Raw genomic sequence first — 25,925 nt, 5'->3', positions numbered from 1 at the left:
GCAGGGTAAGTAACCATTTCTTCTTCTTTGAGTGCTTGCTCATATATATATTCCACTCGTAGTGACTCACAACCAGTGACCTAGATTGTACGATCTGCGTGCTAAGAGTCTAGCTAAACAATTATTGTAGGACAGCCCTGCCAAAATTAGCATGATAGAGTAGTGCTGGGTAAACGTATGTACTGAAGACCACATAGCTTCCCTACAAATGTACAGAATGGGAACATTTCTCAAGGAAACAAAAGAGGTTGCTTATGCCCTGATAGAATGAAATGCGATTCTCATAGGTGGGATTACATTAGCTAATTCATAACAAAGTTTGATACAGGCCAAGAGAGTCTCAGCGTTGAAATGGCCTGTCCTTTAACACTGTCTTCACAGGCTATGAATAATATGGGGGATACTCTAAATAGCTTAATTCTGTCTGTACAAAAAGACATTTTGGGTGAGCTCTCAATGACACCCTGTCCTTATGAAAAACTGTATACAGGGGTCCTGCCAAGAAGACTTGTATCTCCCCAACTATTCTGGTTGATATTATTGCTACCAAGAAGGCTGTTTTAATGGAAAGATGAAACGGTACATTTACCTAAAGGTTCAAGAGCTGGATTCATTAACCCTGTGAGGACAATATTTAGATCCCACAGAGGAGAAGTTCCATTACTCTTTTTAAGAATCTGGCCATTGTGAGGCATCAGAATGTAGAAGCCTTCTGTATTGGAGGACAAAGAGCTGAGATGGCTGCTAGATAGATGAACCCTCAATGAGCATACAGATAGTCCAAAGTTCTTTAAAATCAGGAGATGGTCCAGTATATCTGGAATTGAGATGGTGAGAAGTACTGCTGTGAACAGATATACAAACTGTTCCATTTAGCAGCGTGTGTCCATTAGGCTTTTCAACCATGGATCAGGATATTTTGTACTTCTGATGAGCAGGTTCCTTCTGCTGAAGTCAGTCAGCCAGCATCTATGCTTTGAGGTGCCGGGAGCATGAGTTGGGATCAAGCACTGGACTGCATCTCTGCAATATCAGGTCTAGATGGAGAGGTAAGCGTATCAAAGAGATTATTTAAGTCTAAGTATCAGAATTGCCTTGGTCAGGTAGGAGCAACCATGATCATTCTGGCTGAGCCCTGCCTGAGTATTTTCTTAGAACATGTGGCTTAATGGACTGGTGGTGGGGGAGTGTGTGCGTACAGCAAGCTTGAGGACCATGGAATCAGGAATGCATCAGCAGGGATCCCCAACTCTGACTCCCTCTGAAACAAAAGTGTTGGCAAAGAGGGATGGTGGGATGACTCCCCCACCTTCCTTCCCCCTGAATAATATGTCTTGAATTATACCATCATTTATGGACCACTCATGGTTACTTGAAAATTGTCTGCTGAGGTGATCTGCTAGCATGGTCTGTGCATCCCTATCAAATGAACCATCCTGAGAATAATTTCATGATGGATACAAAATTCCCAAAGATAAAACATGGCTGTAATATTGTCTGTCATGATTTGTATGTTATTCCTTTTAGGACTGAAAAGGAACATACTGAACAAATGGCTCTTAGCTCCAGGACATTTATGTGGAGTCTTACTTCCTGAGGAATCCATATATTTTGTGTTTGGAGGTTATCTAAATGGGCCCCCCCCGTCCTAATGTGGAGACATCTGTCATCAACATCTTTGTAGGTAGTGGAAGAGAGAATGGTACTCCTTCGCAGATTTTCAGTGGGTCCAGCTGCCAATTTAATGAGGACAGGACTTGTGGTGTAATGTATACTAGCATGTTCAGTTGATGTTTGCTTAGCTGATATGCAGACTTCAGCCACTCCTGCATGAAATGAAAGTGAAGTCTGGCATGCTGACTTGGAAGATGTAGGAGGCCACATATCTGAGACAAGTTCTCATTGATGTCCTGGGCTGAGTTCGCAGGTGGGTTCGTAGGTTTAGTATGGCTTGCAATCTCTCTGGTGGTAGATAAGCCATTGTTGTTGTGGAGTCAAGAATGGTTCCAATGGATTCTATTTTTTGTTGGAGTCAGTATTACTTCTCTTCATTTACTTTCAGGCCTGAAAGGGCAAACAGATGCAGAGACTGCTGAATGCAGTCTGTTACTTGCATGAATGAGCCAGTCATCTAGGTACGGGAAAATTTGGATTCCTAGCTTTTTGAGGTAAGCTGCTATTACTGATAGGCATTCTGTGAAAATCCTGGGTGCTGTCAACAGGTTGAGTGGTAACATACTGTACTGGTAGTGGCATTGCCCACTTGAAATGTCAGTTATCTTCTGCGGGGTGGGTGAATCGCAATAAGAAAATGTGTGTCCTGAAGGTCAAGAGCTACGTACCAATTGTTCCCGTGTAGGGATGGAATTATAGTAGCCAGAGTCACAACCCTGAACTTGAGTTTGTGAATTAAAGTGCAGAATGGGCCACCAATCGCCTTTCTTTCTGGGAATCAGAAAGTAATGAGAATAAAATCCACTGTGTTCCCAGTGCTATTGAGGAACTTCTTCCACTGCTCTGATAAGAAGTGACTGCACCTCTTGATGAAGCCTTCTCTGTGAGAGGGGTCCCTGAATAGGGACAGAGAAGGTGAGTGGGGTGGGGGTGGATACAGAACTGGATATAGCCCACCTCTATATCTCCAGGACCCATCAATCCATTGTGATGGTGCTCCAGAACCATAGAAACGAAATAAATGATTCACAAATGGAGAGGATATGACTGGAAGATCTGAAGGGATTTGCACTCTGTTCTTGACCAAGCAGTCAAATCTGCTGCCTTGATGTTGATGGAGATTGATGAGCAGAAATGGAGGTGGAACCAGATGCCTTCCTTCTGTGCAATGTTTGTCTCTTTCTAGATTGTTCAGGCTGCCTATGCTGCAGGTAAAAGGATTACCTCTCTTGTGAGTATGGCTTAAAGTGCTTATGCATCAGAGGGTAGACCTCACTAGGGATCGCAGTGTCGCACGAGTCCTTTAGAGAATGTAAAGCCCCATCTGTTTTTGCATTAATAAGTTAATCCTTTGAATGGGTGACCCTCAATTGTTATTTGAACTTTTTTAGGGATCCCTGAAGAGTGGAGCTAGGAAGATCTCCTCTTTGCAATTGAGGTTGCCACCAATCTGCAGGCTGTACCTGAAGTATCAAAGGCTGCCTGGAGGGACATACATGATACAAGATGACCCTCAGTGATGATGGATTTAAATTCTTCCCTGTCATCTTGTGAAAGTTCATATATAATTTTTTTAGTGGGATCCCAACTAATACAATCATATTTCACCAACAGGGATTGGTAATTGGTGATTCTCACTTGGAAGTTTGATGTTGAATAATTCTTCTGACCGAACAAGTCTAATTTCTTGGCTCCCTATCTTTAGGAGTTTATTTATGCTGACTCTGATATGAGCTTTTGTTAACTGCTGAAACCACTAATAAACTAGGCAAGGATTGTGTATAAAACTGCTCATATCCCTGGAAAGGAACCTAACAGTGGTTTGCTCTCTTTGATGTTTGTGCTAGAGAGTCAGGCTCTTAAAGGGCATAATGGAATTTCTCAGTCTAGAAGTGAGTTTGTGTGTGAAACTTAGGTGTATTTTTCATTAAATACCTAATTTTTCACCTTTTTTTAAAACCAAGGAAATTAAAAAAGTTACTATAATGTTCAGATGGTGACTTTAATTTCACAAATAAATAAATTCACAATGAATGCCCTCCAGAAACCTTAACTCTCTCCCCTTTCATTTCAACGGGGTATTTCAACATACTACCAAATAACAGGTGAATATGAATTAGTTCCTGGTAAATAGAGAGACAAGGTGCATGAGGTAATACCTTTTCTTGGACCTGCTTCTGTTGGTGAGAGAGATAAATTTTGAGCCACACAGAGCTCTTCTTCAGGTCTGGTGGTCCAATAAAAGATATTACCTCACCAACCTTGTTGCTTTAATATCCTGGGACTGACATGGCTACAACTACCCCACATACCCGGTAAACAGTTCAGTATAATGTAATTAGGGATATCTTTCTTTTGAAAATCAGAGTTAAAGAAATCTGCAGTAATCTGAAATAATGCAGTGATATGCACAAAAAAAAAAAAAAAGTCAAATATATGTTTTAAAAAAAAACAAAAAAAGGAATGGAATTTTGAAGTTAGATTTTTTTATTGAAACCAAATACAAGCATAATAGCTGATCTTCAATGCAAGTCCATTAATCTGCTTTGTTCAGAGGTCTGGACATGACAGATGCAGAATTTCTCACCTAGCATTAGAATTGCAAGAAGTTGCAGTGCTCTTTGAACTTGGTAATAGCTAATTTTCAAGAAACTGGAAAAAAGGTCCATGGTAAAGCATAAGGACATAAGAATGGCCATATTGGGTCAGATGAATGGTCCATCTAGCCCAGTATTCTGTCTTCTGACAGTGGCCAATGCCAGACACTTCAAAGGGAATGAACAGAACAGGACAATTGTCAAGTGATCCATCCCGTTGTCCAGTCCCAGCATCTGGCAGTCAGAGACTTAGGGACACCCAGAGAATGGGGTTGCATCCCTGACCATTTTGGCTAATAGTGAGCCACGGATGAGAAAGCAGAACTTGGACTGAAATTGGGTTGAAATAGAAGAAATTCACATTGGGGGGGGAGGGGGTTAAATAAGATTTTAATCAGGGTTAACTCCAAATTATTACCTCTGAATATAGTGAAGAGGAAGTGCCCTTTCCACCCCATACTACTCCATCCAGAAAAATATTAATTAAATTGAATTATTCACACTCCTGCTTAAATTGCACATTTCCCTATAACTTTAGGTGCTAATATGTAGTATATTTATTACTGCATACAAGTGCACAACCAAATGTACAATGAAATAGCTCTTAAGAAATCTCTTGAGGGGTGTATTCTGGGATACTCTGGAGAAGTCTTAAGACAGGAAAATATCTAATAATAATTGATTCTTACAGTCTTCGTTCACTGTATCCCATATACACATATTTCAATATAATATATTTTTTAATCAAATAGCAAACCATAAATAGCGTGACACTCACTAGTAGAACAAACTGAACCTCTATCAAAAAGGATTTTTTTCAACTTGCTTGTAACTTTGCCAGCTTTGCTTTTTGGTAGACAAACCCAGGAGAGCAAATAAATGCATGACTATAGCATGATACACTAGTTTATTCAAGAGTTAAAAATATGTCCATGGACCACAGATAACTGCATTAAATGTCTCTTTATGATAGGCATCATCACTGAAAACAATTATCAGATTTGATCATAAAGCAAAAGTTTTCCCCACACTGCAGATTTTAAATTCCAGAATATCTTTTAAAACTGCACTTGTATTAGAATGACGATATATTTTTCATATAGTGTAAGATCAATATATAAAATGGAAAGTAAAAATAAAAAAAATAGGAAAAAGGAAAGGCTGCAATCCTGAGAAACACAGCTCTTAAAAAGATGCAAACTGGCAGTTTTCAATATTATATCTTGCTTTTAATGAAAGCAGCTCTTACCTGGGTATGTGATGGGGGTAAGCCTTTTCGGCCATATACTCCAATCAATGCATCTTTCTGAAGGGAGATATTGAATTTTAGAAACTGTGGCTGATCAATGAAGAGCTGTGATCTCCAGAAGATCCCCGGAGGAACCTCTTGTATTGCTCTTCGGCCTATATCGAGTTCTCCAGAATCTATAGTGTTGTTTTCTTGTGCAAATCCCCCTAATTTTACTAAAATGTAAAAAAAAAAAAAAAATTAAGAGATCAAACATTAATACCCACTTTTTGCTCTCAAGCTTCTTTTAAATAAGCTGTCAAATATTTAGACTCCTCTCAGATGAAATGTTACTTGAGAATCTTTCTGAGGATATTAAAGAACCTGAGGAATTCACTCAAGTGGAACTAACAAAACAAAGATCTCACACAAATACTTTCCAAGTCAGAATGCAATGATTTACCTGAGGTATGTCTATTAAAGAAACTGTTTTAGGATCATCCCTCAGTCTTGATTATTATGAACATAATTATCTTGCAAAGTATGTGTCTTGATATTTCTTAAGGAGGATTAACTATGGTGTTTATCAGTCCTAATAAACATACAATCACACTATAAAGTGTAAATTAAGGGGAAATGGATTATACAGATTTTCAAAGCGATGCTCATGTAAACAACAAAAACAATCAGCAGAATTGATAAGTGCAATTTTCACTAAATTAAATAGAGCATTCATTTACACACCACTAACATTCCCTAAATTATTTTACAAAGTCAATTCAGTTGAATGAATACAAACAAACAGACCCTCCCCTGTTTAAATTACGGATGGAACAGCCAAAAAATTCAGATTCAACCTCCACAAAGTTCAGAACAGGGATATTGTTCAGTCCTTTACAGAGATAGGTTCATGCCTTGACCCATATTACACTAAACCAGGGCCGGCTCCAGCATTTCTGCCGCCCCAAGCAAAAAAAAAAGCCGCGATCACAATTGCGATCGGCGGCGGCAATTGGAAAAAAAAAAAAAAAAAGCCGCGATCGGCAGCGGCAGTTCAGCGGCAGGTCCTTCGCTCCTAGAGGGAGTGAGGGACCTGCCGCCCCCGAATTGCCGCAGGTGCCGCCCCTCTCCCTTGGCCGCCCCAAGCACCTGCTTGTTAAGCTGGTGCCTGGAGCCGGCCCTGCACTAAACTATGGATGTGTTTTAACCTGGAAATTTGGTTCAAATAGTCCACCCCACCCCACCCTACCCTATTTTCTGGTTTAGGGCACTTTCCAAAGCATGCACCAAATCCAGTAGGATGCTGAGTGCCCTCAACTCCCACTGAAGTTAACTGGAGTTGTCCCATTAACTAATTAATCTTCAAAGCACCTTGAGAAGTAGACAATTATAGAGTGATGTTTAACATGAGGCAGAGAGGTTGAATGACTTGCTCAAAGTCACAGAAAATGCTACTGTTAGAACTAGGATTAGAGTTTAGTAGTCCCTGGTTCCTAGCCTTTTGTTTCTATATCTATTGTGTTCTTTGTGGCACAAATGTGCTCTCTACTTTCCGCACACTTAATAAAGCACTTTTCACAAACATCAAAATCATGAACATGAAATATAAAAATAAAGTGAGGAAATGTAAATGATAGTAAACACACAAAACAAAAGTTTTATGACTTTTAAGTTTTAAACATTTAAAAAAATGCAAATTACACAAATAAGAACGCATTCTTTTCTGTGTCTATACAGTGCCCAGCACAATACAATCTCAATCCCTAAGGGCCTTCGGCATATCACTATTCCTACTACTAGTTTAACAAAGAAAGGATTTAAAAGACAAAGACAAATGTCAGCCACAATCATGGCACCATTATCCCCCTCCCCTAATGCTGCAGATTCTTCTGAACAAGTGTAAAAACAGAGCAAGAAAGATGAAAAGAAAGTTGCATAAGTATCCAGTGTGCCACTCCACACCATGGGAATGCTCTGCAGAGAGGATTCTGAAAGCTGTGAGGAAACCCTACAGTGTGGTTCTAATGCTCAGTTGAATGATAAAAAGAAGCATCTTCACAGATGGTTCTGGCCTCCAGTACTTCTTGGCTCTTGCCTATTCTAAGAGGAGAAAGGGAATTCTTGCCACTTCCATGGATCTATGAGGGGAAAACTGCAAGGGGAATCTTGCTCAGAGATTTCCTCTCTCCTGGTTTCCCTCCTGTGGATTTTTCTGAGGAAAGGATGAGATCTGGCTCACAAGACCAACCATGTGAAGGCATAATACAGATAAGGCATGAAGGGAGAAACAGGGGAAGTTTCCCACCACTTGGAAACAGGAAGGTAGAGGTTGACAAAGCCAACAGAAAGAGTGGTGAAGACAGGGCTGATGCTGGAGGAACTTGACCTATGGCTAAAGAACCAAGTGGTATGAGAAGTCATAGAGTGACTTGCTAGTGTCCACAAACTGAATACCAATATACCTGGTTGGCATTGATGAGACACAGCATAGAGGGATCTGATGCTGAAGTGCATAAACTTTTAGCCAAAGCACTTGATGTCAAAATAGCCAGTACCGGACTTTAGAAGTTCAAAGGAGATGATACTGAGGCACACAACATCTCAGCACTAGACACTAAAGCTCTGAGTACAGAAGCATGGGAGACACCAGAGACCAAAGAGGCCCTTGACACCAGATGCAAAAGCAGAAATGGCAACTCATTGGCCATGGTATCAAGAATTTTTTGGGTGTCAAAGATGAATAGAGATTGCTCCTGAATTAAGCGGATGTTGAAGCACTATCAAAAGGTGTAGAACAAGGACTGACATAGCTATGTTTCAGTGGTGGTGATGTAACTGAAAATGTTTAACCTGCAGGATGATCAAAACAATTGATGTTCTGTTGTTTCAATTTTAAGAGACTGTGGAACATCTGATCTTGAAGAATTCAGATATAACTATTTTCTACACTAATGAGGCCAAGTATGAACCCTTTCTATCCTTCTACTTAGCAATTTTTGACAACACACACATCCTACTCCAGCACATTTAACTGCTTGGTTCCTACCACTTCCTCCAACTTGAGGCATGTTGAGTCTTATAAATTCACACACTGATGTCTGGTAATCACTAAATAATAAGCACTTATTTGCAGAACTGATCAGCAACTTTCACAATGACTACATTTAGAATATCAACAAATTCCTGTGAAGACTGAAATATAAGACGAGCTAGCAAGCTTTTTACAGACCCACTTTATCAGATGTCCTGCCCACCCTTTCTGAAGTTTCCACGTTTTAGCAAACCAATTCCATCTAGCAGATAACTCCACCCATTCCATTTACTCCACCAAAAAATAGGAATCAATTGCACCCACTAGCCACATCCCTCGCACTCCACACTAATCAAATCCCTCTCTCAATCATTATGGACTCTACTCACTTCCCTTCCCAGGAATGGGGCTTCTATATGGTTCTCTAAATTTCCTATTGTTTCTTAATAGGCATAGAAAGATTCTTGATGTTCCCATCATTTTCCTTTTAACGTTTTAAAATAGTTGAAGTTATCATCCGCAGATGGAGATTAGACCGTAATGTCTCTCATTTCAAAATATTTCAAATATATGTCATGTTCTTTTATATAATTCAGAGTGACAGAAATTCAGAATATATAAACACCTGAAAATACCTGGAAATTCTTCTCTTCCAGTCTCCCCCAATTCCCTCCCCACCTCAAAGCAAAACAAAATGCAAAATAAATAAAAATCCAGAAAGAACACTTCTCCAGGAAAAGCAATTTTTTCTTCATAACCTATTATCTACAGCTATATATATTTACATAGATATATATAGGCACCTTAAACAGAATACTATAAACCAAAATACTGGTAAACTCTATTTCTAATCCTTAAGATTATGTTGTACAAAAATCTCAACTAAATAAATATTTAGTAGGCTCTACTAAGTATTTACACAAGAAAAATGAATCACATGTATTGTCAGACTACTTTCCAAATTTATATGAATTCAAAAAATACTATTATTTACCAAATACCTAACACCTTGGTTAATCTAGGAAAGAACTGCTTAAAATATATGTCCACAATGCAGAATAAAATGAACCAAAACATTAAGAGACTAATAGTGACTGTTGTGGAGTGTAACTGATAATATAATTCCAAGTCTTTCATAAGCAACACTAATTAGAATACTGGGAAGCAAGGTTAGATTTATAACCAATCAATAGCACATCTTCCAGTTCCCTGGCATAACCTTGGATTCATACCACCTACTAGGAGATGTCTGAGATGACACTGTACAGCCTTCTACAAATAACCACATGTCATAACTTAACGCTGCTGGTAAACTCCACAGACATCACACCCAAGTGAAATCAAAATTGTCCTTGCAAATGTATCTTTCTGGAAAAATCAATATAGCATCTAATTAAGAAACTATTACATTTCATTAACATGAAGTACTGTAAACAATACCAATAAAAGCTCAATATATATGCATGCCAGTTACAGTAACTATAACGTATTTTAATTCACATATAATTTTTTAGCGGATTTCAAATTTATTAAAACCCTGATGAATACAACTTTAAATATGATTTCTGAGGGGGAAACGGTACATTAAGAGAAATGAGCTAAAATAAAAAAATGCATTTTCTTTCTTTCTTTCTTTCTTGATTTCTTTTATAATCAAGAAAGCAGAAACAATTTCAAGTTATTTTTGCTTTGTGTAGTTTTCTATTACATATATAAAATGATGCCCACCAGCATACGGTAAGGAACATGCCCAATTCTTACAGCAAAACAATTAAAGCTAGGACTCCTATATTGCATGCTCAGCTCTGACAATTACTGTGTTACATAATCTCTCTATGCCTTCTTTCACCTATATGTCAAATGAATATCGTATCTACCTTCCTCACATGTGTCTTTGTGCAGGACTGTGAATTGTTTGTAATGCACCTTGAAGTTCTTAAATAAAATTAAACAAGTTCATTTAAAAACCCTACTCCTGTGTCATTTGGAATCCTCATTTTTATGCCACCTAATGCAGTACCACATTGTGCCTGGGTGAGTGAGTGGTATGTAGGGTTACCATTCGTCCGGATTCCCCCGGACATATCCGGCTTTTCTGAGTTAAAAATAGCGTCCAGGGGGAATTTGTAAATGTCCGGACTTCCCCCCCATGCAGAGCGCGCGTGGCTGACAGGGCAGTCGGCCGGATGGTGCCACTTGCACTGGGCTCCGGCAGCCAGAGAGAGCGCCTCCTCCGCTTCCCCCTCCTCTCCCCTGCAGCTGAGATCACTCCCTCCCTCCCTCCCTCCCTCCCTCCATTCGCAGATCACCGGACGTTCGGGCCTCCGGCAGTCTGGAGCTCCTCCCCCTGCCCAGCGCGCCGCTCAGCAGCACTCTGCGAGGGCGGGAACCGGGCTATGCGCTGCGTGGGGGAGCGCGGCAGCGTGTCGGGCTGCGTGTGGAGCCCGACACGCTGTTCTGAGTGGCACGTTAAGGGGGCCAGGGGGTCGGAGAAGGGGCAGGGAGGTTCTGGAGGGGGCAGTCAAGAGACAGGGAGCAGGGTTGGATGGGTCGGGAGTTCGGGGGGGGGCTGTCTGGGGGTTGGAGGTGTAAGGTTTTGGGCAGTCAGGGGACAGGAAGGGTCCTAGGGGGGCAGTTAGGGTGGGGGGGTCTCAGGAGGGGGCAGTTAGGGGACAAGGAACAGGGAGGCTTAGGTAGGGGGTGGGGTTCTGGAGGGCAGTTAGGAGCAGGGGTCCCAGGAGGGGGCAGTCAGGAGACAGGGAGCAGAGGGGTTTAGATGGGTCGGGAGTTCTGGGGGGGGGGGGGGGCTGTCAGGGAGTGGGGAGTGGTTGGATGGGGTGTGGGAGTCCCTGGTGTCTGTCTGGGGGTGGGGGTGTGGATAAGGGTTGGGGCAGTCAGGGGACAGGTAGGGGGTAGGGTCCTAGGGGGCCAGTTAGGATGGGGGGAGGGTCTCAGGAGGGGGCAGTCAGGGGACAGGTAGAGTCCTAGGGGGCCAGTTAGGATGGGGGGGGGAAGGTCTCAGGAGGGGGCAGTCAGGGGACAAGGAGCAGGGAGGCTTAGGTAGGGGGTGGAGTCCTGGGGGGCAGTTAGGTAGGGTTACCATACGTCCGGTTTTTCCCGGACATGTCCAGCTTTTTGGTCCTCAAATCCCCGTCCGGGGGGAATTGCCAAAAAGCCGAACATGTCCGGGAAAATAGCTTTGCCGGCATCCCTGCCCCAGTCCCCTGCTTACCTTGTGGCTCCCGCAGGCTGCGAGCTGCAGGCGGATTCCCCCGCGGCAGCTGCTGCTGCTGCTCCCCCCAGACACCTCAGCTTTGTGTAGCTGAAGAGCCGAGCTGCCCGAGCACTACCGGCTTCACGGTTTGCCGGGCAGCCCCCAGACCTCCAGACCCTGCGCCCCCAGCCGGGCGCTTCCCCAGCGCAGCCGGAGCCCGGGAGGGGAAGCGCCTGGCCGGGGGCGCAGGGTCTGGAGGTCTGGGGGCTGCCCGGCAAACCGTGAAGCCGGTAGCGCTCGGGCAGCTGTTTTGCGGCTGGGAGGGAGGAGGGGGAATGCGGGGCGCTCAGGGGAGGGGGCGGAGTTGGGGCAGAGAAGGGGCGGAGTTGGGGCGGGGAAGGGGGGGGGGGCAGGGCCCTGTGGAGTGTCCTCTTTTTTTAATGAGGAAATATGGTAACCCTAGTGGTATGTTGCCTATATGTCATCAGTAATATACAGAAAGTCATCTGAAAAAGCTTTTAGAAAACACTGTTCAGAGAATCCAGTTTTGTTTGACAAAATTTAAGGATGATTTAATAGGTTTCTGTTGTTGGCTAATAACTAGATCTGATTTCTACATGAACAATAGTCAAATTTACTTTGGAGGTGAGAAAGTGGCATTTGACAGATTAAGCTCTGCTAATTTGCAGTGTCTATCCCTTTGACTGGTGAGAGAATAGTTAGCAGTTACACCACTGGGCCGGGGTGTCCTCCTGACCTAAGCAGGAACAGGACTGATCTGGGTTTAGATAAAAGCCCTCCACGGAAAGCTCATGTGCCGTAAGAAACAGAACTGCAAATTCAGTAGGAGGCCCTCTTGCCTCTGAAGCAGAGCTTCAGCATGTCCTTAGGGCAGTGGTTCTCAGCTGATGGCTGCCCCAGACCTGGAACCCGGAGCTTCCAGGGTTGGGCAGGTGCCCCAACCCCCGCCATGCAGGGTGGGCCGGCTGCCCCAGACCCAGACCCCAGAGCCAAGCGGCTACCCCAGACTCAGTGGGGCTGGGCGGCTGCCCCAGACCCCAGAGCTCGTGGGGCTGGGCAGCTGCCCTGGAACCCACCACGTGGGGTGGCCGGCTATCCCGGACCTCCCCCATGCAGGGCGGGCTGGGCCAGCTGCCCACCCTGGACCCCTGCCGCATGGCTGTCCTGGACCCCGTGGGGCCGGCCAGCTGCCCCGGACCCCACCACGTGGGGCAGGGTGGTTGCCCCAGACACCAGCGCTTCCGGAGTTAATTGGGCCATGTGTTGAGAACCGCTGCATTAGGGAATGCTGTACTGTGGGATATGTAGTTTTTTGGATGATTAGCAAATCTAAGGCACTGACCATTTGTTCACTAAATATAATGGCAATTTTCAAGAGTGAGTATGTTAGCCCTGGCTAAATTCCATACTCAGTAATTATATTCCACCTACTTAATATTTTCTTTGCAGTTTAAAATGGACACTGTATTGTCTTTCTTTCATGTAGTGTTGATGTATGCTGTTAAATTACTATTGCCTTCCAAATCTACAGGTAGTAGCATTTCAGTAGTGGATGAAGCAAAGCTATACTGAATTTACAGGATTTGGGGATCTCCAGAAGTAACAAAAATTTGAGTCACCATAATTTGATAGCTCATGCAACTCCCTATTATCTCTAAAGGAAAGGAGTTGTGCTCGAAGTCTTTAATTATGCCAAAAAATGCAAATGACAATAGTTTCTATGAGAAAAATGTTTTATATAAAAAATAGCATTGGCTAGTCCCAGCTGAAGAATGCAGCAGTAGAAACCACTGCCATAGCATATATATTCATTAACTATACAATAGCTTCTTTCTATTCCTTGTAACAAGTAAGAAGCCATCCATATAAGGACAGAGATAATGGATACCTAAATACAAGTCAAAGACACTAGGCAAAAAGAAAGGAGAAAAGAAAGAAGCACAGTGAGCCCTACTAGACAGGCTTCACAGGCCTAAAGGATGACAGAAAGAGGGAACTGAGCTATGCCACTTCTATAATTTGGAGTTGTGATTTCTTGAAAAAGTTTCAGGATGGCAAATGCTGGCAAAGACTTCCTCCTCCTCAGTGATGAGGAGATCAGCTGCACCTTGTGAAGGGGAAAATGGATTATTATTTTTTTTTTTGGTAATGAAGCAAACACCATTTAAATCAAGTTTTCCATTCAAAATAGGATTGCCAAGCCTCCAGGATTGGCCTGGAGTCTCCAGGAATTAAAGATTAAACTTTAATTAAAGATTATGTCATGCAAAGAAACCTTCAGGAATACGTCCAACCAAAACTGGCAACCCTAATTCAAAAACTATTGATTTTAAAGCCTGTGTTAGCAAAAGGTGCAGACTTTTAAAAGTTTAGAGACTCTTAAAGGGCAACATGAAAAAAAGACTGATAATTTATAATCTCTATGTGATTTGTATTTTAAAAGCTCCCACAACAAAATTAATATAGTAGTTTGACATTATATATTAGCTGATTGAGGAAGACTCAATAACATACCCTAGATGCATTGGGGAAACAGAAGAATGTACCACACATGACTTACTAAACTTCAGCCAGAAGTAAAAATAAAAATTAGGTTGTCGTTAGGAAGGTCATCACACCATTTGCAGTGCACACATTAATGTATTCGCTCTTGCCAAGCTGTCCCTTACACGGAAATTACCACACAGAGGAAGATTAAAAAAATCAGCAAGTTCCTCCTCACAGAGTTTTGTCTCCATTTGCTCAGGAGTACAGTTTGCTTCCCTGCAGAACAAAGAGGGGGTTTGGTCTTGAAACTATCCAGATCTAATGGAGACCATCAAGACTAGAGCCAGTATATGGAAGGCCTATTCCTCTGGATTAGCTCCTCCAGTCATCTCCGGCTCCCTGACATTGTGGCTCTAACAGCAGTCATGGTTCCAGAGAATCCCCATCTACCTACAATCAGAGCTCCCCTAAGCAGGGCTTCCAAACTTTGGAGAGGGAATGCAGGTAACTAAGTACTGACAGGGTCTACATTAATTTATCTAAAAGAGATCCAAAGGGTTGATGGGATGCAATGACATCTCCACATCTCTTCCATCCAACCCTATTGAAATTCCCTTTCTTCTCTAGCTGCACAGGCCAAACTCTGCAAGCCCTCAGGTTTAGCCTATGAGAACTGCCAGTAGGGTGGCACTGCCCCATTCTACATCCGTAGGTCAGGATCCACTGGATCCCATTACCTCCATCCATGTGGTGGGAGAGATGATGTGGTCCATTACAATCTGAATAAAACTTTAATTGTTTACCTCTACTGTACAATATTTTTAATATTCTGGTTTTTTAAACGGCTTTATAATTTCATTAGATCTACATGATTATGGTGGAAAAAGATTAGGAGGAAGTGATGTAAGTAGAATACAAGTTCAAGGAAAGGAAATGTTACCAAAGAAACGGAATAAAGTTAGTGTCTCACTTACCATTTTCGCCAGAAGGTAATGATACAGTGTTTGTTGGCATGGTATCAGAATTCACCTTTCCATTCTCAAATGTGTCATTTTCAGTCTGTTGTAACTGCCAGTTGAGGCCAAAGAGATGCATTGCTGGTGATAAAGAACACATACTTTTTAAGGAGTTTGGTGCTCTTAACTGCAGTGTCAAGTGATAGGTACATTTATAACAATTCACTTTAATAATGACATTTCCATGTTTTTATGACAATAGCAAGTTGTGTATTAAAGTATACAACAATAGAAACAAGCATTTACAGTCTAATTATTCAACTACAGTTTATGCTGTAGCACAAAGCAATTACTGTATGTGCAGTTTAGTAATATAGCAGTATCAGTGAATGCAACTGGCATAAGCTCCATCAAGTAACAATACTGTGCCTCTGTGTCTCGCACTCTCATCCTGACTCTTGCACTACTCTGTCAACAGATAAAAGACAAGTCTGTGCCCCTTCTCCTTTCCATCTCTAAATCTTCTGTACAGAGAAATCACTTCATTTTAAAAATTAGGCTCCCTGACATTTAGGAACCCAAATGAGTTCCTAAAATAAATAATTCTGTTCTGAACAGCCAAGCAGGAGGAACCAAAGATAACAGCAGAGAGGAAGCATGGTCCAGACGTTAGGGCACTAGCCTGGGGACTCACGCGATCTGTGTTCACTTCCCTGATCTGTTATAGACTTCCTGTGCGACCTGGACAAGTCACTTAGTCTGTCCCCACCTCCATCTATAAAATGGGGCTATAGTATTTCCCTATCTCAGCGGGGTGGGATAAGGTTAAATATTGTGAGGTGCTTAGTTACTATAGTAATGAAGGCCATATAGTATTTGAGACAGAACATTGGGGGTACTCCATTCCGCCCCCCTTTTTGGGGGGTAAAAATTGCAAGAACATAAGAACGGCCATACTGGTCAGACCAAAGGTCCATCTAGCCCAGTATCCTGCCAGGTGCCCCAGAGGAAATGAACAGAACAGGTAATCATCAAGTAATCCACCCCCTGTCACCCATTCCCACCTTCTGGCAAACAGAGGCTAGGGACACCATCCTTGCCCATCCTGGTTAATAGTCATTGATGGACCTATCCTCCATGAATTTATCTAGTTCTTTTTTTGAACCCTGTTATAGTCTTGGCTTTCACAACATCCTCTGGCAAGGAGTTCCACAGGTTGACTGTGCATTGTGTGAAAAAATACTTCCTTTTGTTTGTTTTAAACCTGCTGCCTATTAATTTCATTTGATGACTTCTAGTTCCTGTGTTATGAGAAGGAGTAAATAACACTTCCTTATTTACTTTCTCCACACCAGTCATGATTTATAGACCTCTATCATATCCCCCCTTAGTCATCTTTTTTCCAAGATCAAGTTAAACTGTATAACTATTTACAGAGTAATTAGTACAAATTTATCTCTGGTATCATTGGGCATTATTAATTAATCCCATTGTATAGAGCTTGAAAGCAGAAAACTGATTTACACTAAAATTATTTTAATGTCATATGAAATGTTCTCAAGCTTCTTAATATTTATGGTTTGTTTTTCCCCAATCTTCCACACCATCCAAGCCTGATTTTATTTTAAACACTGTACACTAGCTTTGTAGCCCATAGTTTTGCAGCAGATGTTATCTATAAAGCACTATTCCCAGAGTAGAGATTGTCAATGATGCTGGTGCACAAAAGTGTTTTTGTAAAATACATTGTAATAATGTAGGTTTAATTTAAAAAAAAACTATTAATATAAAAATATTAAAAAGCTAAATCATTAGGTCTCATTTCTTCTCTTCTTCCTCTCTCTCTCTCTCTCTCTCTCACACACACACACGTCATTGTTACAGTCAATCTCATTTATCACTTCCTCACTTAAGGCACGGAACTTCATCCCATTTGGTTCAGTTTTTGATTCCTCAATCTGTCTGTACTGACCCTGGGCCTGATCATGTAGTCCTTACTCAAGATTAGGCCCTCTGTAGGATTACACCCTCCATCAGTGCCTTGTGTGTAAAAAAAAAAGTTTTTATTACTGAATGTTCCAAAGATTAAAGTCCTCCCTCCAGATAAAATATTCTCTTTGTTCCAAGTCTCTGACTCCACTATCACTCTCCTTTCTCAGACCTTAAATTGGCTGTTGAGGCCTGAAATCGTAGTGATCCTTGACCCTCAAACCTTATTTCTTCTTTCTCTTCCACCTCCCTTTTGTCTATAAATGTGCCTATCATCTTTGCCAGAAAATTGCCAGAATTGGCCCTTATTTTGACCCTGAGCTGAAATTCTTCATTATATCTTAACTATGGTTCCTATTTGATTCTTGCACCTCTTTTAAATATGGTCTTGCTAAATCCCTAGGGCCAATTATTTTGGCAGTTATACTTGTTCATGTCGCTGGCTTCAATGGGGTTAAAGTAGCGTAAACAGAACATAATTTAAAGGGGGATCTAAAATACTTCATGATCCAAAATGCTCCAACTAGACTACTCCACTACTCCAGTTAATAGAACTAAATCATCTCCAGCCTCTGCCACCTTTACTGGCTTCTTGTCATTCTCTGAATCTAGTTTTCTGTTTGGGGAAGAGAGTATAATTTAGTATGGGCTAGGATATAATATTACAATCTGCCCTGAGTAAGATGCAGTGCATAGCTGCTTCAGTTTCTCTGATCCACCTTATCACTCTGTTCCAATTTTAGCTGATTGCATCCCTTGCATCTCCACAATGAAGAACTTAGCACTTCCCCTCATCCAACTGGAACTCTCTCCCTTCCCCATAACAATTAAAGAGGTGATTAAGTGTAAATTTTACCACAAGCCCATTCTTTTTAAATTATGATTGAGTCTCTCTATAAAGCACTTTATAGTAATGTGTACGATGGAAACCACAGAAAAATAAATTGCTGCTTCTTGCCCCCTCCATTCTTCTAACAATGCCAGCGTCGTTGCCATGTTTGCCCACTTCTCCCACAACCATCTCTGGGCTTGCTTTTTTATAACCTCCTATGCCTGGAACACCTTCCGGAGCTAATACACTAGATCACAACTTCAAATCCCTCCTCAGAACCCATTTCTGTCATGAAACTAACAAGAAATTAGTCAGTTAATAACTCCTAGATAGTAAGATAGTTAGGGATACTTTGTGCAAATGCCTCCCCACCTCAAACCCACCCTGCGGTACAAATGTGAGTGTAAGTTGTCTTCCTGTCCTCTGTTTGTATGGTGTTTCCCTTTTCACCCCCTCCCCCCAGTCTTGTTTTTTGCCTTTTAGATTGTGAGGTCTTTGGGGCAGGAAGCACATTTTTGTGTGTTTAGAAAAAGTGCATAGCTGGTAGGTGATACCACAACCTAAATAAAAATAACATTTTAATTTTACAATTATATTTTCATTATCATGATCTCTTCTTTATAGCATTCCAAACTAGCATTATAACGAATCTGTCCAACACATACACATTTCGTAGAAATCAACTGATCCATGAGGCATAGATCTAATACACAGCTATTTGGGGCACCATTTTAGAGAGGCGGCTCTGTAGGTAGGTTAGGGAGTGGCAGAACGGAAGGGACAGCATAAGGAGAACACTGAAGAGAGCTGGAAAGCTTTTTAAAAAACAAAAAAACAAAAAAAACAATAGTCCCCCCATGGAATGAGACACATGTTGGCCATACAGAGCAAAGGAGCAGTGTGCAAGCCAGCAAGAGTGGGTCGTAAACAAACATGTCTGGCTAAACAGAGGTAGGGGGAGGGAAGAGAGCCTGGTGTGGGAACAGTAGAGGTAACTGAAGAGAGCCAACTCTGTGAAAAGAAAAGAACTGCAATATAGTGCAATTACTCAATTCTTGTCTATCTGACTTGGGGAATATACCAGGACTATACAAATGGAGATGTTCAACATTTTTATTTTATGGCCTGTGGGCACTCATGGGGTTCATCTGGCTCTGCGTTTATTTTTAGGATATCCCAATTCAGTGATACAGTACTTTGTGTAGTAAAATATGGATTCTAGTTTTTGGTTTCTACTTTAATTCATTTTCAATGCTTAAAACCCCAGATGGAGCCCTGGCGGTAACTAAAACTCAGTGACACAAAGCAGCTCTATATCCCGTAAACCCTATTAACTCAAACATGAACTTTATGAAGTGAGTCAGTGACCACCTTAAGTTTACATTCCATGATGCTATGACCCACTACATGTACCAAAGTCACTATGATCATTATGTCCACAGCAGATGCAGTAGATTTTAGATTCCCTTCCCTTATAGCTGGATAATTTAATCTGTAAACACAAATTCATCTATCAATTCTATGCTGATGACTCTCAGATCTTCCTCTCTACTCCAGACCTGTCTACTTCTGTTCAAGCTAAAATCTCTGCCTGTCTCTTCATGGACGTCTAGCTGCCAGCTCAAGCTCAACACGAGTAAAACAGCGCTCCTAATCTTTGCTCCCATGCCCTGCTCCCTGCCTCCTTTCTCAATCACTATGGTCAACACTGCCATGTTGCCTACAACTCAGGCTCATAACCATGGCCCTACCAAATTCACGGTCTATTTTTGTAAATTTCACAGTCACAGCATTTTAAAAATCTTTGAATTTCACGGTTTCAGATATTTAAATCTAAATTTTACAGTGTTGTAACAAAGCATGAATATGTATTTAAAAATGACAAAATATAAACACATACAGCCCATGACGACTCCCTCCCCCCAAATGACAACCCTCCCCCCCCACACCATGTCATGCCACCTTTACTTCTGTGTTGCTGCCGGTGGCGGCGTTACCTTCAGAGCTGAGTGCCCGGCCAGCAGTCACTGCTCTCCAGCTGCCCAGCTGGAAGCAGAAGTAAGGCTGGCAATACTGTGATCCCCCCATAATAGCCCTTTTGGGTCAGGACCCCCAGTTTGAGAAACACTGCTATATGGTAAAAGTACACAAAAGACCAGATTTCATGATCTGTGACGTGTTTTTCATGGCCATGAATTTGGTAAGGTCCTACTCATAACCTGGGAGTCATCTTCAACTCGGACCTTTCTTTAGGTCCTAACACCCAGTCTCTCTCTAAATTTTGCCGAATCTTTCTGCACAACATCTCTAAGATGTGGTCTTTCTTATCCATTCATACAGATAAAACTCTTGTCTAAGTTCTCATCATCCTGTGTTTCAATTACTGCAACATCCATCTCTCGGGCCTTTACAAAGGCAGCCTTTCCCCACTTGTATCCATGTTAGAATGTTACTGCAAAGATCATTTCCCTAGCTCTTTGCTTTGACCATATCACCCTCTCTGTGTCCCTCCACTGGCTTCCCTTGCTCTAACACATCAACCTGATGCTGCTTGTATTCACTTTCAAGGCTCTTCATGGACTATTCCCATACTACCTATCACCACTCATTTGTTATTGAATTATTGATGCTCACCTCCAATCTGCCCCTGCTGTCAGGCTCTATTGCACACGGTAAATTTTCAAACAAGAACATTGGTGCTAACTCCTATGCAGCCCCTCATGATTCACATCCACAAAGCTCTCATTATCCACTTTCAAATTCCTCCTCAAAACTCTCCTTTGCCATGATGTCTACAAAAAACATTACAGTGATTAGGCTGCTGGTGTATTGAGACCACCGCCTATCACACCAATCAATATTATCTCATTGTTTCCTTGTATTCCTCCCCCCATCTCTCTGTATCCATCTGTTGTCTCTTGTCTTATACTTAGACTGTAAGCTCCTTGGAATGGGGCCATCTTTTTTTTTTGGTTCTGTGTTTGTAAAGCAACTAGCATAATGGAGTCCTTGAAGTCATTGCAAGGTCAGTCAGACCTCTGGCATACATTAAAAATCTGTTGGAACCTGATGAACCTATTTCCAAATAAAGTTACTTGAAAAATAAGTACCCACCTTCTCAAAAATTGTCCTACACCACAGATTTTGGCAAAGATGGGTTAATAAAACAAATATGAAGCTTGCAGGCCAAGTCAAGTTATGAATTTTCCAGAAGCAATTACACATATTTTTATAAGTCCAATATATCAGAAATGCCTATTCTTATTTCTTAAGATTAAAAAAGTCTTGCAAATTCTGAGGTGAAACAGACCTTTTCTGAGGAACATAAAGGGGATGCAAAATCAAGATTGTAATAGAAAGCTAGTCATCCATCTCTCCACATAGCAAATTTTGGGTTTGATTGGTTTGTCCCAGGGTTCATACAGGTGGAAACAGGAGAGGTACAGGAGACTGATAGCAGATTACTAATGTAATTTATCAGCCACTGGGATACTACAACTTCAGAGATTTAAAACTCAGTAGGATTTACTGGCAAGCAACTAAAAGGAAAATAACGTTTGTACTGAGACACCAGTGTATGTAAAATGAATAGATAAAGCTATCAAGTGACTGGGGGGGAGAGGGGTGCATTACAGTTGCCAAAGGTTGGAAATTGGTATGTTTTGGGAAGATATATTCATTCTTTATGGGAACAATCTGTGCATATGCAGTAAACAGATAGGAAATCAGAGAGATGTATTCACTCCTCAGGACAAAAATTCCAAAGGGCCTCAATCCTTTTTTTATGTGTACTGTGACGGTCCACGCCCCTAAGGTTGCGAGCGGCATGGACTATCCGCCACCGTCCGTCAAATAGCCCTTCCGTCCAGGGCAGTATGGCCTAGCGACCAGAGTCTATGACGTCCCCTTTTCCTCAAGGGGACGCGGCCTGACGGCAGGAGTCCAGGAAGCAACCCTCGGGCGGAGGGTAGCGTGGCCTAGCGGCCAGAGTCCAGGAAGCAACCCTCGGGCGGAGGGTAGCGTGGCCTAGCGGCCAGAGTCCAGGAAGCAACCCTCGGGCGGAGGGTAGCGTGGCCTAGCGGCCAGAGTCCAGGAAGCAACCCTCGGGCGGAGGGTAGCGTGGCCTAGTGGCCAGAGTCCAGGAATTGGGGTGCGACAGCCCCACTAGGGGGGCCCTGACCCGGGGCCCTAACAGTAGCGTAGTGCTTTTCCACCAACTCAGCGGGGGGTTCCGACCGAAACACGCTGAGTTTCCCCGGGGGGGGGGGGGGGAAGGTACCACTCTGTCACCCTCCCGGGGTCCCTTCCTACCAGGCTCTCCGTTGGGGTCTCCCAGGAGTCGTCGGGTCCTTGGTACTCGGCGGATTCGGTCGTCCCCTGGGTCTCCTCCAACCGCCGGGGTGCCGGCGGGCCGTGGACGGCGTCTCTTCCCGGTGCAGCCAACGGCTGTGGCTGGTCCGCCGCAGGAGCTTCCCCAGCAGGTCCTTCTCCTACGGGCTCCAGCCTAGGATTAGCTGGTCTCCCTCCTTTTATACTCCTATAGCACTTGGAGCATGCCCAGTCCGCCCAGGGAGGCGGGACTTCCACTGCCAGTCCCTGGGGCTTAACTCCTTCCGGGTTAAGGCGGGGTAGTCTGGCCCCGCCACCCAGTCCCTGGGGCTTAACTCCTTCCGGGCTAAGGCGGGGTAGCCTGGCCCCGCCACATGTACGCATGCACCTTCGGTCACACATTTTTATTTATTTATTTCTGAAGCACTATAATTTGTGTACTCAAGTGATAGAATGTACATATGCAAAATCCACTGGGACAAACTGGGTTTTTGTATGTAAATTCTATCAACTGTGCATGCAAGTGACACTGCCCAAAAATGCACGTGAAAAGTGCTGAACTTGCAAAGTTGCCTGCACATAAACTGAGGCTAGATTTAAAAATGTTGGCCCGGCAATAACAGAAAGTGAAATAGGCAGCTAGAACTCTGATCAGTGTCTGGAGCTGAGATCTCTGAAGAAAACCCCAAATGCTGTTGAAAGTAGCAGCAGTAATTCAATGGGTGGCACTTTCATTATGGTACTGGTAATGAACCAATTCTCCAGTACTGGGTTAGAAAGCAGTTTGCTGTTGGAGGTGATGTCTTTCAGATGACAGGGCTGTCCACTGGTCCAAGGCTCAATGGAGGATGAGAGGGTGGGAAGTGAGCAGCATGGGGTAGGAGTCAGTGAGCATACTGTTTCCCCACCCTGTCCCTGGGATGACCAGGGAGGAAAAAGTAATACTGCCTGGGTAGTGGGAGAACACTGGAAACCTAGAAATGGTGGCTCTGTTGTCTCCTGGGAACAATTTTATGGCATGTTCTGTAAGGGGAAGTGACTAAATAAAGTGGTGAAATATGGCCAGAGGAACCTAATAGTGTTTGCCTCTCCCATGAGTTTTACTTCTGCAGATCTGCTGTATGATAAAATTCCACCTTTCAGTATTGAACTTTATCATCACCTCTATTGCTGTATATATCTGGGTGATTGCAAGTTGAGGTGTATAAATTGCTTTCCTAGAATTAAATGGAATATATATATGTGTGTGTGTGTGTGTGTATACACACACACACACACACGCACTCACAAACACCTGTGTAAAAGAAAAAGAAGACTGTTTACATTTTCAAACCAATATGAAAAGATTATAATGCACACCAAGTAAATTGCAATTACTACTCAGTGTTGCTGAGGCATTATTTTCCATTCATCTCCCTGTTGACAGTGCATTTTAAAATGAAATATTTGAAAACTGAAGTTTAAAAAAATTATTTACCATGTGTTTTTCTTGCAGCTACAATTAGAATTTAAACCTTTTTAAGGACCTAGAGTGGGCTGGACATAGTTCAACTTGAAAATCATTGATTTTCTCTAATTTTAACTTTAGATATGCAGCATATAGCTCCCAGTTTGGTAAGACACGGGGTGAAATAAATCCCTTCATTTACAATCTGATTTGCATTCATCTGCTGTCCACTAAAAATATGCTTTTCAGATGTAGACTTTATTATAGATCAAGAAAATAGTTAATTAAAAATAAGTGAAATTATCAAAGCACAAGTTCTTCATATGTTATTGTCTTTTCTCAAGTCATCACAAAGCCAGTTTTGGATGTGTAAAATCCAAGCAACTTGATGGTGCAGTTTATGCTGTTCGGCCTCATCTGAAGGTAGCCAATAAGAAGATGCATCCTTTTTTTTTTTTTACTTCTAAAAGCTGTACATTTATAAATGGTATTTCATTGCATGATCACATGGAAACTTGCCAAAGTCTACTGAGATCTTTCCATATAATAGTTGGAAAAGTTGTGCTTTCTATCCTTATATTTTTGAATGGATTTGACCCATCCATTAATTTTGCAGTTTTATCTGTGAAAAAATCTAAACTTGATCCCATATTCTCCATTTTCTGTAAAACTTGTTCATAAAACAATCTGTGCAAAACACATCACAAAGGATATTGCTTAGAGAGAATGTGGCAACAAAGATATGTCAGGCAGATTTTATGGATGAGATTTCTTTGTTTTGGCCTCTAACCAGACATGATTATATGATATTTTTACACATTCTGTATTTTTTATTTCCACAGTTGTTATGGGTGGATGAAAGTCTCTGTATTTTTTCTTGTTGTTCACTAAAAATGGAATGCACAATGTGTATTTCTCAAAAAATACACATATGGCTGATGTCACATTTTATTTTACAGGTCAACTATTTTCCTGCAATAACAATGATCATCTTATCAACGGTCAATAGCATTATAATCAAGGTTAGACTGCAACCTAGGTTTCCAATAACCAGGCCTAAAGAACATTACTCAGTAGACAATTACAGAGAATTTATCTGATATTCATCCTGTTTTCATATTTGTGCCTTTATTCTAAATACTCCAATATTACCCAGGATCCTCCATTAAGTAATACTCTTTAAGAGGATATGTTCACGCCCTGGAATTTCAGCTGAACATTGATTATTTACACTTGTGATGAATGAACCTTAGAAAGTATAGAGTTTCATTTTAGTTAAGCCAGCCTTGCAAAATTATATTTGCCCTCAAATGAATACTTTATTTATTTATATTAATTTTAATGACAATTATTACTGTTATTTTACAGAAGATGAGAAACGATGTCATTTGTTTTCATCATTGTGTTAAGGGAGGGATAAGTATATTAGTATATTTGGCAAATGTTCATAACAGTTTTTACAAGGCTGAGTTAACTGTTGGTTGCTTACTTACACAATTTTTCAGCTCTCCCTGTTCACTCCTCTCTCAACCTTTCACTCCTTCCTCCAGAATGATCTTTCTCCCTTCCCTCGAACCCCTGGCAACTCTCTTCTGGGGCAAGGATGAGGCTCACGTTCATTCTTATCTTTTTTTTATGCCATTTCCCCCAACTCTATTAAAAATCTTTTCCAAAGCCACATCAATCATTGCAGCGCTCACAAAAAGCAATCTGTTTAGAAAAGAAATACTAAGTAAATTACACTGCCATTATATTGTCTGAGCATCTATTGGATATTTCTCATTTATGTGAGTGCATCACAAAAAGGGTGCAAATTTGGCCTTTTATGGTTTAAGAGCTTTAAGGTTTAAACTTAAAAATTCTTAAGGAATAGCAAAACTTCAAATTCAAGTATCTAGGCTATAAGAATAATAATGAAATGATTCAGTACATTGAAAGGTACTATAGGATCAGCTGACAATCTACTTGCATGTTGATGGCAGAGAAATGTGCAATCTGTGAAAAGATTTAAGAAACCAAACAGAACAGAGTCAAATAAAGTTCAAATTAATATAATGTTCAAATGACACACTGAACTGGAGCTTTACAGTTTATAGTGAAACCCTTGTGCTGTATATTTC

At 41.8% G+C, this 25,925-nt stretch overlaps 1 protein-coding gene across 8 annotated transcripts in view; it reads right to left on the bottom strand.

The window, feature by feature from the left end:
- Positions 1-25,925, bottom strand: part of TENM3 (teneurin transmembrane protein 3) — a 502,096-nt gene that overhangs the window by 118,623 nt on the left and 357,548 nt on the right. For all 8 annotated transcript variants that reach the window (XM_065405305.1, XM_065405306.1, XM_065405307.1 and 5 more), the window contains 2 exons: positions 15,227-15,349; positions 5,521-5,735 (listed from right to left, as the gene is read on the bottom strand). In XM_065405305.1, coding sequence (XP_065261377.1) covers positions 5,521-5,735; positions 15,227-15,349 — 338 coding nt within the window. The remainder of the gene's footprint in view (positions 1-5,520; positions 5,736-15,226; positions 15,350-25,925) is intronic.

The sequence above is a fragment of the Emys orbicularis genome, chromosome 5 (assembly GCF_028017835.1).
Source record: "Emys orbicularis isolate rEmyOrb1 chromosome 5, rEmyOrb1.hap1, whole genome shotgun sequence".
Classification (NCBI taxonomy): Eukaryota; Metazoa; Chordata; order Testudines; family Emydidae; genus Emys; species Emys orbicularis.
This window is presented reverse-complemented; position numbering and strand designations above follow the sequence as displayed.